Raw genomic sequence first — 15,727 nt, forward strand, 5'->3', positions numbered from 1 at the left:
AAGGGACAGTTCACTGTACACTGCACTTGCAACGCGTGTGCACATAAAGGACACACACGCCATCCAGTGTACGTGTCCCTTGGTATCGCAATTGCGGCCTAATATAGTTATATTCTCTTACACAGTGTTTCCTGTAAATTTAAGTACTTAGGGAAAGCGAAAGATTTCGTGCTTGGCTAACCAAATACGTAACAATATTTCGAGCTCGTCGCGTGCACCTCACATCCACGCATCTTTCTGTCGAACGTCTTCTCTGCATCTGTCCTCGCTAAGACCACCAGCGCGTCCTAACAACTATGTCAACTGAATAAAAGGTCATACTCGGTGACAAACGGGCTTAGATCACGGCCACGTGTCTCACGAGCCCAGAAAGCGATACGTGGATTACTGCAGTTTGCGAAGTACGTGCACATCCGGACAAAGCGACACCCACAGTGTTTTGTTTCCTTTGTTTTTCTTGTTTTGATCCCCAACTCAATTTTCCCAGTGAACGGCAGCAAAGTCGGACGTCAGTCTGGTTGACCTCCGTGCCTCTCATCGTGTGCACCCTGGTGTCAGTGGTTCGCTGCTTTTCTTTTTTTTTTCAGACTGTTCGAGCAGTGCTCGATGGACGGCATGGCTGCGTTCCTGTTCGGTCTTGACCTTTACGCTTGCCAAACACCAGACCACCCGTTGGTGACCTGCTGCAACGGCTTCTTCAGTGCTATTGGCGGATGGAAGGTCGTCATGTTGTGTGAGCTCCAAAGCTGTTTGGGACGTTGCGTCGCGTGGCTCTTTATCTCCTTTGATGCGCGTTTCTCATTACCACGCGCGTTAACGACGACAGGAGTGAAAAGGTGGCCTTTTCGGATGGGAACAGCCATTCTTTTGGAACATAACTTACGTCGTACCACCAGGTGTATCTGAAAGAGTGATAAAGGAATAAAGCACTCCCTCAGCAGCTGCGTGTACGGCGGCCTGAGACACCTTAGACAAAGCTTTAGTTCAACCATTTCTGGACAATGTTAATCGCCGACATATCGAATCGTATGGAGATGCGTGCCGCTTCCCGGCTTCCAATAAACCGTAGTTTTGGCAAAATATCATCCTCTTCCTTAGCAAAAACAAAAAACGAAAAAAACAAGCCAGTCAAGATATGTGTATATATGTATATATGTATATATATATATATATATATATATATATATATATATATATATATATATATATATATATATATATATATATATATATATATATATATATATATATATATATATACTCTTTTTCTACTCTTTTTCTAAATTTGTTACCAAGTGAATGTGCCTCGACATTAACTCAATGACGCAATTTTCTATATGTGCCTAGTTATCTGAAACGCTTATTGGCTAAAATTTGTTAATTTGTCCAATATGCATTTCTTACGTCTTGCGCAAGAAAACATGTATCGTGCTGCATGTCAGACGCTATCTTTAAAATTTCTATCAACTCTAAAATAAAACATGACATAGGAAAAAGGCGAACAGGAATAGCAACAAATACAAGACAGATGACGCAAGAACTCCTGTCGACTACAATTGATTTTGTGTTAAACTTTCCTTCCTTTTCATTCTTCCTTTTTTTGAAGTGGGGAGGAGGTGGGGTGTCGTATGCATAGCTTCTATGAGTGGTTTATTTCAAGGAGTCCGGTAGCGCAATTGTTCCTATCATGCCGTCACGGCACAATAACGATAAATTGAAGCCACTGGACGCGTCAGCGACAATGCCGGTATCGGTACTACCAGCATTGCCAGATGCGGTGTGCAGTGAGTCCCACCGATGTAAAACTGACACAAAAATTTTAAGAGCGATAAGACTGTCGCGACGGAAAGCGCTTCGTCGCAACTTCAGAACTCAGAACTTTTGTTGTCGCGAGAAAAAGTGGAAGATTTGCAAAAGCACGGCAGAGAGTTCCTGTTACGGCATCAAAATCAAAACGGTTGTCGCCACAGCAGTTCCTGCTACAGCTTACGAATTCTTGTCGTCCCGAAAGAATACTACTGCTGCGTCTTCAGAATTCTCGTCGTTGTCGCAGAATGTTTCCGTCGTAACTTCAGAAAGGTCCATCGTAATTACAGAAACTTATGTCGTACGCCAGGAACTTCTTTTCTGCGACAGTAATTTCTGATTTCTTCTTCGACTGGACCATTTGTTGGGCGGCCAGAAAGTGTCACAAAAATCTTAACTGAACTATTGGAGAACTGCTGTTTGCTAGCAGAACCAAAGACATTCACATTATGAATTGGTTATATCGCGTGAGATAAGCTGTCGTTGCATTTTCAACTGAAGATTTTTTACTGGTAAAAAAAAAACCTAGCTTCAAATTTTTTTTATTGATTTGAACAGCGCGCCGGTTACCTTTTTTTTTTCAGACATATCATATTTTTTCGTATTCAGCGAAACTACTGGTGGAGCTCTTCCATTTGCTTTATGTTTTTAAAACAATTTGGGTCAAAAATAGACTGAAACAATCAGACTCAAAAAACACACACGTTGGCGATCACGCAGACACACAACGTCACCCTTGTAATGCCTACTAATCGTTTGACATTCAATAGCATCTTTTTTGCATAAGATGAGGTCCAAACATTTTGTAATTTCTATTTCTTGCACTGAAATTCAAATATCTTATGAAATAGTTGGAGTGATAGCGTTGCATTTTTCCCTTTTTTTAATATGCAGCGTACGCTGTAAATAGATTCACCAGGCTAACCCGGTGTTCGAATTCGCAAAGAACTTCATAATACTTCAACTTTTATGGCGTCTCAATACATATTATCACGTTTATTTTTTTAAATTTCAGACGCCATGTCAAGAGTTTTCAAGATGCTTCCTATAGAGTTTCCGAGTACCTACGGTTCTCAGCAAGTACTTAATTTCGCAAAAGTAATGGTGGAGAAACGACTGGCTTCCAATGAGGTAAGCAGCTACTTATCAACATATGGCGATATATAGGGATGGTAGTCTAAACCTGCAGTTTTTGGAGACAGATTAATGTTATAGGCACTCGATGTGTACAGGTATATTTGCCCAATAGATATTGACCTCGTTCTCCGAATGATGCATAGGTCAATGGTACCTTTATTTCCCCAGAAATTTTAAAAGAATATTCAAACAATCATTACATCAATCTATATAATTATTTTAGTGGTTTAGAAGCTCTGCAACGTTTGATTTATGCCAAAAGATGACTTAGTTGTAGACAAAGTGGCCAGTGAGATTTTAGCAATTCAGATTGCCAGGAACGAACGCTGCGTGTTACGTGCTGCTAAAGTTATCTATGAAGCCCCGCTCGACTGGGCATTACTGCCTAGATTTACAAAATCACAAAGTCGGACAGACAGGGTGCCACGTTGCAGTAATAAAAATAAAACTGCCATAATCCGTTGCGCAAACACATACCAACCCACACAAAGAATGGAATGAGAAAAGCTGTAGTTTCTTTTATATTTACCGAAATATAGTTATACTCTTTTACTATCTGTCGTTTACTGTACGAATTGTGCATGCCACACGTTAAATCATGTGAGGTCCTACAATATTTACTCAGTGGCAGCGGCGTAACCCTACGTTCTGACCATCTTCCTGCATGTGATAGCCCTGCCGTCGGTAAAACCGATGCATCAAACAACTTCGGGCATTATTTTATCACTTTAGCTTGTCCGAATTTGTCTTTAGTGCCCGTTTATGTGTTATAACTCATAGACTTGTTACCAAGCATACGCTTGAATTTCAACTCTAGGCGACGCAGTAAAAGGGAGGTGTTGCTATCACCTCTGCTATGCTAAATTTATGTCCACGTGCCTGAAATTTGTTGCAGAGACACAACGATGTCCTTCAACTGTGTTTAGACACCGTGGTAGAAATGAAAAACAGAAGTGGTCAAAAGTTAACGGGTAAGTCCACGGGCAATAAATTGCCCATGAATTGCATCCAGTTTACATACTCAGCGTCCACGGTGCAAAGCCATCTGAAAGAAACAACACAAACTTACGTTTCCAGTTGTAAATAATCACAAGCGCGCTCACTGACATCAACTGCAGGTAAAACTGGCTTTAGACTGTCAATTAAAGTGAGAAAAACATGCTCTATTAAAACAACTAGGCGGAATATTTCCACCTGTTACCTGAGCACTCGCGACGAAAATCGGAAACAGATGGTGTCTGTTCTCAGACTTCTATTGGTTTCACGTGATGCAGCGCGGACACTTAAGACTTCGTGAAAGAAAGCCGCAGTTTCACTTGAAAGATTCACCTGATCGATTGCGATAGCAAATTAGTACACAGCTACACGAAGTAAGGATACTAGTTTTATCGACCGTATAAACTTGGAAACATTCGCTTACTAACTGAATGAACAGGCATGTTGTCAGCGCGCACAAGCAAACATGAACACATCACACTCGATAACTGCAGACATTCGCTGTCAAAACGCACGCGCGAGTAAGCGCGGCAGCAGCAGCGAGCGAACTGACCTTCGTGCTGTCTATTGCTGCAACGCAAACTGATCGGCGAGAACACAGCACGCACAAAGTTATGAGGCGCCTGCAGATCGCTTTCAACATACGGCGCGCGCTATCGCCCGCAACCACCCAAAGTACGAAGTTGCTGGTGGAGTAGTAGCAGCCTCCCTCCCCCCCCCCCTTCTCTCTCGCGCTGCCTCCACGCTTTTCACCCTTTCGGAAGGAGCGTCTGTTGAGCTAATTGGTGTAACATTGTTACTTCCACATATAGCGCAAAAAAGTACAAATGCACGCGAATAAGACACGGCAGACGAGAACGAGCGCTTTCCAGTTTTATGTAATCGCAAGCGTGTCAACTGACCTCAAATGCAGGTAAACTGGCCTTAGTCATTTTTGGCGACGACAACGCCGACGCCAGAAATGCGCTAGGAGTGTCCGTATAATAGCTATTGTCATAATGAGCCCAAGTCACTTTACTATATTTTGTTATCCTTATTTGCTATCATCTTCCTCAAGAACTCGCGAAAAGAATCTGTTCTGTGTTCGCACTCTGACTGATACGAATATGAAACATTCGCTCTTTTTCAAGCTTTCCACACTGCATTGAATTGATAACTCCGGGAAACCGGAGTCATATTTTAGAATCTTTTTTTTTTTTTTAGCGCGAAAGTCTTATATGCCCTATTATGAGAAAATCCGGCGGCGTAGTCGGCTGCGTGACCGAATGATGGTCCCAAAAATGGCCGACGGGACAGGAGTAAAAACAAGTAAAACGTCAAATTTCTCAGCGAGGTTCCCGTAAACAAAGTAAATAGATTGCTTTGAAAAGAAAATTTCGTACATTCCGGTACGGGTGGGAATCGACCTCGGGCCTCCGGGGTGCGAGACGAGAACGCTTCGCCGACGCCATGTAGGTTCCATGGTTATTAATGACTATTAGTGAGCTATCTGGCTAACTAAATGTGCGGCCTAGTGCGGGCGTGATTTGGCGTGGGACGGTGCAGCCAGCGGTGAGGTGGGGCCACGTCACGAGTGTATAAAATGAACGTGTTCATCGCATTCAAAGGTCTACCAGCGGTGTAACGCTTTCGCATTCCCACACGTAACCACTCTTACGTGACTCTGCCGAATTTTTTTATTCGAGTACGAACAATTCTAACGTAGGGGCTATTCGTGAATACAGGCCCTCATCACTACTAAGTGCTGCTTGAGAATTTGGCTCCGACGTTACTTTCTCGCGCGTGGGTATATATTAATAGTTCGTAGAAACAGAAAGCACGTATCTGAAGCGTCGCAGTTTGCCGAGTCGACTGTGTTGTTCAACGTGTGCATGTAGCTTTGGGCGAGGATGTTTTTCTCCTCTGTTATAGAGTCTGAAATGAAGGACGTGGCTGCGGAAATCATGGTGTTTTTCATTGCCGGCAGTGACGGCGTAGCCATAGCACTCACCTTCACAGCGTACAACCTTGCGCTCTCTCCCGAATACCAGGACAGGCTGGTCGAAGAAATCGACGAAGCCGTAAGCAAGGTAAGCTTGAGCTCTCGGACATGCACAAGCACACGTACACTGTGATTCAATATAACTTACATGGGGAGCAAAAGCTATGAGTAACGTGTTTCAGCAGTTCAGCTCGCGCTGCACGGTGCTTTTACACGGAAAGGGTGAAGGCACGGTCTGATGTGCCTTTCGCATAGCCGCACTTCTGATTGGTTGAAGCTAGCTCAACGTTTCAAACCACGGCGCCATTATTTTGCAACAAAGCTGATTGCCGCAGTGATCGCGGCCATACAAGGATGTCGGGAACTAGAAGAGCTACCCTCTTCCGTATTCACATAAGGGATCTTGAAGCATCACAGAAAATACGTGACATGACCTGCGGCTACTGAGAACCAGTCTACATCTGAATTTAGAATTTTGACATTGAACGTAGCTTCACGAAGACTTGGGGGAAAGCAAACGGCCTTTCACTTCACCCGTTCTCATTGTCGTTGCTGATTACACTTTACCATGACTTTTCATCAGACCCATGCATAAATGCGCTAAACACATTATTTATAGGATGGAAATAATTTCTATGAGTAAGGAAACATTTCGTGAGCATAAAAAGAGCACGAAATAACAGACGTTCTAGACGCTTAACATCCACTCGTTTATATTTAGACGCTCTCAGGTTAGCTTGTCGCTACATTAAGTAGATGGTATAGTAATATTGTGTTAGTCTTTGGCTGTGGTGACGCGAGAGCCTGGCGAAAATACGACGTCAGTTGGCATAAGGCCATGATACCTAATTAAGGCAAAGCCAAAAATCATGCAGTATTTTTTTCAAGAGCAACCAGCACACAAGCGAACGTCTTGGTTTTTCGGGGTCGTTTCGTAGCAGGGAATGACATTCGAAGCCCTGAACGCCATGCCACTCCTCGAGGCTGCCGTGAAAGAATCCCTCCGCATGTACACGCCGGATTCATTGTAAGTACAAACTTTATATAACAACGAGCGCTTTCTAGCATGCTTAGTTATAGTAACATTTAACGGCGATGTCAGCGGTTAATGGCCAGGACACATGATATTTACACTGTAAACATGGACATGTGACCAGCAGCCAGTTTCCTCAAAGTTCGTTCTCAGTCGCGGCTAGCTTTCACCGCAATCAATGCTTCGTCGCTCTTCACAGTTAAGTACTTAAAGGTTACGCCGCTGACATTGTTGAAATCGTACCTGCCACGACTCCCTCCCCCCTAAATTTTACCAAAGGTCCAGGTACCCACCAAAGCCAAACTGTTTTTTTTTCATAATCAGCCCGGACAACATTGCTTATCACAACTTTGATTAAGCCTTACATCAGCTTCTCCATCAAACCTTTCATTCTCAATGATGAAACGCCCATTCAGAGCATTATTGTTTATTGTTTCTGCGTTAATTTCTGAGACGCCCATCTTATCCGGTTTTAAATAACGATTTCATTTATCCGCTTCCTTTTTGGTACATTGAATGTCATAATACAATTTTCTTAATCTACGGACCCCTGACAGATGACATCTGGGTCCTGCCTGTATAGAATCCTCTTTGTAATTATTTATCGTTACTAAAAATTTAGTTTCAGCTTCTTTAATATATTTGTCCTTTTTGCTAAAGACATAAAACTAGAAACATGCACAAAAAGAGAAACAGCCCAGGATTGCATGCACCAAGTACAATACGCTTAGGAAAATATTCTCGAGTTTCCTTCATACTTCGACACAGCCTTCGCAAAGCAGAGAATAAAGAAAAATGTGGACGTAAACGTGCGTAGCATGCACACGGTTGCTTCGTAAAGCTTTTCACTGTTTTCCAAAGCTGAAAAACTGAATAACATTGTTTTAGCTTACGGGCTTTTTTATTACCCGCAAATGCTCAGAGAAATCACCGGCTCAAGTAAGGAAATACCGAAAATATTTAGGTTACAGCAATATTTTTGCAAACGTGTCTATGTATTTTTTCTTGCCCTTTACAATGGTACATTAATGAGCTAAATTGCAGGGAAAGAAGCAATTCCTAAACGGTGAATAGGATAGGAATAACTTTAATAAAGTGCCGGCAAACAACGATTTAACGAGTTGTGACGCTGGCCAAGCGTCACGACTCGGTGAATATTTTTCTTTGTCTGCGACGCACAACGCCGAACATTTGGATAAATATGTGGTGCCTAGAACATTCTTCACTAAGAGAGAATTAAAATCAATAGCTGGCGCAGCTACATATGGTATAAAAAAACGTCGCACATCTTATTATGCTTTCGATGGGGGCGTGATATGAAAAGTTCGTGTAGTTAAATTTAGATACACGTTAAAAACCCGCATGGTCAAAATTATTCCGGGGTCTCCCACTAAGGTATGTCTCGATATCATATTCTAGTTCTGTCAAGTAAAACATCAGAGCTTATTTAATTTTAACTTTTTTTTTATTTTGTCCAATTGCATGTCGCCTGAAATTTTGCAAACAGCCCTCAATACACTGCTAAAGAGACTGCCTTTTCGTTTGCTACAAAAAAAAAAAACGAGTCCTTTGCCTTTTGACAAAAGCAAACAGATAAATACCTACCAGATCAACATCGCTCAATTTCTTATTTCCACAAGTTACATATGTTGCGAACCTGCTATTAACAGCGCAAAATGTAGACAAGAGACAAGACAAGAATTACCAGACTTCGTGACCAATGCGTTAGCACGCCGTCCTTATTACTGACAAAAAAAGAACTTGAGCTTTTGCATGTGCAACCACTATCTTGAGTGTAAAAAAGAAAAAAGCGTATGTTTCGCATGATGTGCGATCACGTGACTGCGACACGTGTGGGCAATGGTTATAAGAAGCCGTGTTTCTTTCAAAATAAACGTTGTTGAAAGTCAGCGCTTGTGGTGTCTTCTTGTCTCGTCTCTTGTCTACATTTTGCGCTGTTAACAGCAGGATGGAAAACCAACAGGCCCAAGCTGCTATTCTAGCGAAGTATGTTGCGAAGCTGGCGGTGAATACTTAAGTGATCTGCTGCATGCGATTACATGAGATGTTTTGAAAACATCTCTGTCGTAAGCACGTACCTGATGGCAGAGCAAATATGAGTGAATTTTTCTTGATGTCAACCTCAGTAATAAAGCTTAAGGCCAAGAAATTTGTTCGAGGGTGGAATTCATTTGACAATCAAATGAATATTAGTGACTGTTTCGAGAGGTCAACCTCGCAACTTGAAAATCTGGTCGAGGTTTTTGCTTAAGGATAGAGCTAACAAGGGCTGGCTTTCTTCATCTATAAGTTGTTAAAGATGACAAGTTTGGCCGCTGAGAGGTTTCCAAACCATTGTGAAGAAAAATAAACAATAAAAATATAACAGAATAACTAAAATAACAAGACATCGCCAAAACAACTCCATGGATCATGAATAACATAACCGGGCAGGTTGTAGGACTATAAGAGCAACACAATCATAAAAGAAGTCATAGGAACATGGAGAAAAGAAATTTTTTAGAGATCTGCTCAATTTGAGGTCGAAGCTGTGAAATTTCTCGCTAGAATGAATGTGACACTAAAATAAATACTAGAGAACATTTCGAAACCGCGAAGCTTAAGGTTGAGGTTGAAGAACTTGCTCTAACCTACTTCTTGAGATGGAGTCGAGGTTAGTGATGAGATGGTTGCTGCATAATCAGGTTAGGTCACCGCAATGCACGTTGGCTTCATATCGAAAGCACATGCTTTCATGACCTCAGTAAATTTTCTTTGGATTGGTATGCAGCAGCAGTCACGAAGGTGGCTTGCAAACTTCTACTGTCGATGTTTTCGAAAATGATACACGCTTTCCTCTCTCGGGCCACCTCGACTAAGCAAATTTTAAATGTAGAAAAGGCAGATATATTTCCTGTGAGCAACGATAATAACTGCATTGCTTTCCACAGCTGTACAGAATTGTTCTATCCCACATACAAGCTGCGTGTAATTTTTCTGTATTTACAATCTGTTTTGAGTCCGCTGTATGTTCAGGGTCTGATTTTGGGCTTTGTTTCTTTTAACCTCGTCCTTTTTATGCAGCCTGACAAGACGCTGCAACCAGGAAACGACACTGTATGGAATAGATTTCAAGCCGGGAATGTGCATCGAGATACCCTTGACAGGCGTTCACTACAATCCAGAGTTTTACCCAGATCCTTACACTTTCAAACCTGAAAGGTCGGTTTTGCACTTCTCTCTTCTTTTGCTGGTCCCATTTGTTGAACATGCAGGTGTAACCAAGGCAACGCACATAGTCTTTTCACTTTTTGCATTACCTTTTTTTCTGTTAGTCTTGTTTCTTTTCTTTCGACTACCACCTGTGTTTGAAGACAAAGAAAATAATATTAATAACAAGGAAGAAACTCGGCCACCTCATGCTGGTACCACAATAAAATCGAGCGAGAAGTCCCAATGCTTACCATTTGAATTTGGGCGCTCATTTTATTTGGTTTTCCTTTACTGATAGCTTATACCCCCTGCGGGGATTGACTGAACGTCACGTGGCATTATATAACGCGTTTCTTATCTACAAAAAAAAAAAAAAAATATGTGAGCAATCTCAGGAATCGCTACACCACTTCACTAACACTTTGCCTCTGGCACAACTCTTGTATCATCTCCGGACATTAACGCGGCCTTTCAGACCATAATGTCAGCCTAAGATCCCAGCCAGCATTCCATCATTTTGATAAACGTAGCCCGCACCTCCGCCCCTCGTGCGACAAAGGCAGAACCCATTTAACTATTCGATAATTCTCAGACAGGGCCCTCGGTATAAGATGAGGTCTATGATAATGATTATTGCCGTATTTACTCCTGTCTACGCCTGCTTAATTTCTAAGGCGACAACTTAAATTTGAATAGTCGGAAAATTAAAAACATCAATTACGAAAATCCTTCGCTAAATGGCAGCCGACCAAGATTATAGTAAAAAACACAATCAACAAAAAAGCAAATTATATGTCTTTGGCAGTGCGCAGTGGCAGCCGCGCACATGCTCCGACTCGCTGACACAACTGTACTCAAAACCGTGTACTCAGTGCCAGCGTCTCGCTGATAGCGAACGGAAAAAAGCAATGGCTGTGCCAGCGCTGCACGCAATAAATGGGGAGAAAATGGCGTACCACTACGACCGAGCTGTAGCAGGGAGCGACTGCAGCAGAGGGTACCAGTGGCTACGGCACCGTCTTTTGATGCTGGCGTTAGCGGCGTACGCCACTTGCCCAGTGTCGACGGCTCCTAAAGAAATTCTGGAATCTAAGCCGAAGTTTACAAAAGCTTTATATAGATTAATAAGCATGTTTCTAAAGGAGGTATTGGCCTAGACAAAGATAAATTCGGAAGCTACAGTGAACAGAATGAAGAATAGAAAGAACGCTTACCAATGTCGTAACAATTTATTAATAGAACCGTCTTGGAAGAAGTAAAAATTCCTCCACGGCTCCCTAACCTATAACAGTGTTCAAGACAGGAGGCTCCGAATAGAAAAAATACCCAAAAAGAGAAAATTTTCCCAACGTTGTCGAAACGGTGCTTCCAAAATGTTTTTCCTTAAAGATGAAAAATGTAGATTGAATAAGAAAAGGCTAGGTCAGAACTTAGCACTTCTAGCTCCGTACGTATGCGATAACATATTCATGAATTTTATTTTCTGAGATACCTCCAATGTTCGTGAATTCTACCTCTAATGCTGTAGAAAATGCGTGACCGATGATGCGATCCAACTGCAATCACACGCGTGCTTCTTTCTCATTCCAGAGTCGCTCTTTGAAACATTCGGTGCATGTGTGACGTTCCAGTTTCTTGCATTCGTCCCACGTGACAGCTAGCGTTTTCAGACGCTGTGTCAGAGTGCAGTGGCTTCGGGATCAGCCCACATTTTTCGTCAGAGAAACACGATGCCTCCAAAGGGATAAGGTCCACTTATATGACCACCGAATAAAAAAATATCAATGGTCCTAGCAAAGACAAAGTGAATTCGTGGGCGCCATACCTACCTTATGAGGACAAATGTTTAAGGCGGGTATTGTTCAATGTGGTTCTCCTTTTCTGCCCTGCGTCGGAATCGCACTACCACCCAAACCCCACAGTAAGTTTCTGAATTTTATACTGTCGCGTTGTTTTCCACCGCCCAGATTTTTGCCCGAGAACAAGGACCTGCTGAAGCCGTACACTTTTCTGGCCTTCGGCGCGGGACCCCGAAACTGCATAGGACTGCGTGTGGCCCTCGTTCAGGCCAAGAGCGTCCTCGCCGGTTTGCTGAGAGACGTCCGCTTTGAGCGATGCGCTGACACTCAGGTATGTTCTGCGCGTAGCGCCACCCTTTCCCTGTGCACAAAAGCAACAAAGACAAACGAGAAGACAGAAGTAATCGTAAGAGATTACCGTCAAAGTCAGTGATAGCCTTTTTTTTAACCTGCTGCGTATCCCCTGCCATCTGTGAACCAGAAAACATTATAGACAGATCAGCAGACACACGAAGTAGAAATCTAGCTGCAAGTTAAAATACCTAATTATACCACGACGAGGTATATCTTGCGGTAATTACAGTACCCCAGTTGAAGCACCGTAGCAACCACCAGTATCCCTATTATCCTGGCTGCAACTTTAGTGCAATGAATTATGAACGAACAGCGCACACTACGACGATCACGAGAGGGTGATCGTCGTGATCGTAGTAGTTGGCGCTGTTCTTTCCCAATTCCAGTATGCACCATCTAGCCCAAATGAATGTTGTCCTGATCCAGTGCAATGGCTATCCACCAAGCGGCCGCGCTCGACGGGAAGGTTCATGCTGCGAATAGGCGCTCGCATTTGGCACGCGGCGTCATCACCTCCTTTCCCTTATTGCGTGACGTCATCCGCGCGCCAACCAATCAGGCTCCTTGCTCTTCACCTCCGTGCTTGCGCTTTCTTTGTGCGCTAGATCACAGAGCAAACAAGGCCGGACAGCAAGTCATCATGGCGCATATTCGGTGACTCAAGTTGTCTACTTGGCACGACAATATTGCATGAAACAAGCCGACGTCCACCCAAAATGTGCGAAGTAGCTAAAGAACGCTATCGCTTTGGTTATGCAAATTGCGTGCACTGTGGGGGTCGATATTATGCGAATGATTTTGCTGGTAACTCGCTAACCAGCATTGCTTAGAGTTCCGCAAAGCGTTATGAGTCGGATCAATGTCTTTGTGTAAGGCGAGCGATTGTGCGCGTAAAGGCCGTTTCACACGGTTCAATTTTCATCGGACCAGAAGTGCAATTTCCATCGCATGCGACGAAAATCGAAATCGCACTCGTCGCAGGCCCCTTGCGACGTGCCACTGCCAATTCGGTCAGACGTTGCGGCAACCGCAACCATGATCGCGATATTTGGCCTGAAAAAATAAAAACACAAGAAAGAGGAAGAATTAGGGGAGAAGATCCACTGAAATGGCGCCGATAGATATTTTGTGATTTTTTTCTATTGTAGGAAGTTGGGAAGTGTCGTCTTTTAGATTAAAAAATCCTGAACACTGCAACTAATCGTGCGGAGCTGCGGATTGGCAAATCCGGTACGTACCATCGCTAGCGACACGCAAATAGAGGAAATAAAACATCGTACTACATTTTACCTTTCTTTATTTACAAGCATTTGTTGACTCGCTGCGTAGCAAATGAAATGTATTTTTATGTTGGCTCTGGGTACTGATAAGTTATGATAGCACGTGGGTCATTGCAAGCCAAGTGCCCCCGACATGTCACTCGACCATCTGAGGTTTTGCATCAACAGCATAGCTATTTAGTATTTACTGTCAGTTCAGAGTGATTCCCTTAACTATTTTGCTAAAAAAAACACGACGTGCTTCCAAAGTTTGCTCATGTACGCGAAACACGGTTTTGCAAAACATTCTTATGAAATTTATTTCAGCGTCTAACGCTGGACACCTTCCCTTAGTAAACCTACAAATATGGTTTCTCAATATGTAAACGTGCTTACCTGCAACTTGAGTCTAAAGAAGTTCCTTAGCAGTGCCGAGTTTTGAAATAAAGTGACCAAATTGAATTTTTTTTCCTCGCAGGAGTACTATGGAATTCTTTATTGTAAATAATATACTGCATTGGGCAGTCGGCGGGGGGGGGGGGGGGGGGGGGGGTCCAAGACATCTATATCACGCTAAAATTATTTAAGCACCAATACGCTAAGAAGTTATCTCAAATAACATGCCAGGCACACAAAATTTCGCTTTTGGTCCATTAAATTCATGATTTTCTCAATGAGGTACTTCTCGTAAAACTATGATGATACATTTCTCTTGGTGATGATGATGATGATATATTCTCTATATATGATGATGGTGTATTCTCTTTACGTCTATTCCTTCTTCCACCTCATGCTTTCTGGCATTCGATTTCCGTCAACACTTTATTTTTATTTTTGTTTCAAGAGGAACTTGAATTTTTAAATTTGGCCCCTGCGCCCCGATGCTTCGTCAGTAACAGCCGGTGAGACCACGTACAAGTTTGCCCTATACGCTGCAAGGAGCCCGTTCGGGGAACGAGGATGCCTTTCCATGAAATTTTGCGCTACACTTGGCAAAAGCAAAACTCCTTGCTCGAAACGCGAATAAGTTCTTCTCATCGGTTGAATGCACATCAGTTCAACCTGTAGAGAAGGCAAGTGGAATGGGCACAGTGCACAATACCGATGGAATTGTAAAGGAAATTAGGTGTTTTGACACTTTACATTTAATAAGCACTTCTGTTTATCGCCCGTGTCATTTACGAACCATGACATTGACAAGTAACATTTATTGAAACATGATAGCGAAATAGATCACACAAATGTATCACTCCCTATTTCAGGTTCCCGTGAAGTTTGTTCCCAGGCGCCTCCTCTTGGAACCAAGCCCAGCAGTGAAGCTGCGTGTCGTACCGCGTCACTCAATTGCGCGAGCTTAGTGCGACTTCCTTTAGTAAACAAATCTGCTCACAATTCACCTGCCTTCAAATTTGTCACTGACTTGACAACAATTGCATGCCTTTGAGAAACCAGAGATGTATTTCAATATTGTCAAGAAGAGCAGCAGCTCAAGTCCGTTTGTCGAGCTAACGGGACCTCGTCAACGATTTGATATGAGCGGTTCCACATAAAATAATTAGTTATCAAGCGGAAGTCATTCCCGCCCATGTCAAACATAACAAAGCGTAATGGAAGAATGGATACAAACCGACGACTGGACACGATAGCATGAGGCAGTAAATAAAGGTAAATTAATGGCAAGTATTACTGCTGAAAGTTGTATCGAAAGTCCAATCAATACACGTTTACAAACTTAATAAAGCTGATCACACGCCAAACTTCCATTGTGTAAAATATCCTCTAGCTCAATGCCCTTAGTAGATAACGTAAACTACATCTCGAGTTATATTAAATTCATTCCGAAATATTGCTTATCTCACTTGGTGCCGCAGAAGATATAAGCAACACAAACCCAATCCATTTGTGACGCCTACTGTTATTTCTCTTAAGTCAAGCTTATCGCGAGCGCGGAACCGAAAGCTTTGAAACTATTACGTTATCTCTCTACTTAGTGCGCAAGCTCGGAGGGAATCCAAGCAGTCGAAGTTGCAATTCAACCTTCTTACGGTCAATCTTTCTGGCCAAGTGCAACCGCCCAGGGTAAAATTTTTTATTGCGGATTTAAAATCTTCAGGCTGATCTGTTTCAAACGCATTTTTTTGATGTCACC

General features: G+C 42.7%; 1 protein-coding gene across 2 annotated transcripts in view; it reads left to right on the forward strand.

The window, feature by feature from the left end:
• The window catches only part of LOC126545094 (cytochrome P450 3A16-like), a 48,823-nt gene extending 33,853 nt beyond the window's left edge, over window positions 1–14,970 (forward strand). For both annotated transcript variants that reach the window (XM_050192816.3, XM_072287214.1), the window contains 8 exons: window positions 588–733; window positions 2,822–2,937; window positions 3,839–3,914; window positions 5,851–6,008; window positions 6,859–6,947; window positions 10,038–10,175; window positions 12,134–12,296; window positions 14,841–14,970. In XM_050192816.3, the coding sequence (XP_050048773.2) occupies window positions 588–733; window positions 2,822–2,937; window positions 3,839–3,914; window positions 5,851–6,008; window positions 6,859–6,947; window positions 10,038–10,175; window positions 12,134–12,296; window positions 14,841–14,936 (982 nt within the window). In that variant the 3' untranslated portion in view covers window positions 14,937–14,970. The remainder of the gene's footprint in view (window positions 1–587; window positions 734–2,821; window positions 2,938–3,838; window positions 3,915–5,850; window positions 6,009–6,858; window positions 6,948–10,037; window positions 10,176–12,133; window positions 12,297–14,840) is intronic.
• The last annotated feature ends 757 nt before the right edge of the window (window positions 14,971–15,727 follow it).

The sequence above is a fragment of the Dermacentor andersoni genome, chromosome 3 (assembly GCF_023375885.2).
Source record: "Dermacentor andersoni chromosome 3, qqDerAnde1_hic_scaffold, whole genome shotgun sequence".
Classification (NCBI taxonomy): Eukaryota; Metazoa; Arthropoda; class Arachnida; order Ixodida; family Ixodidae; genus Dermacentor; species Dermacentor andersoni.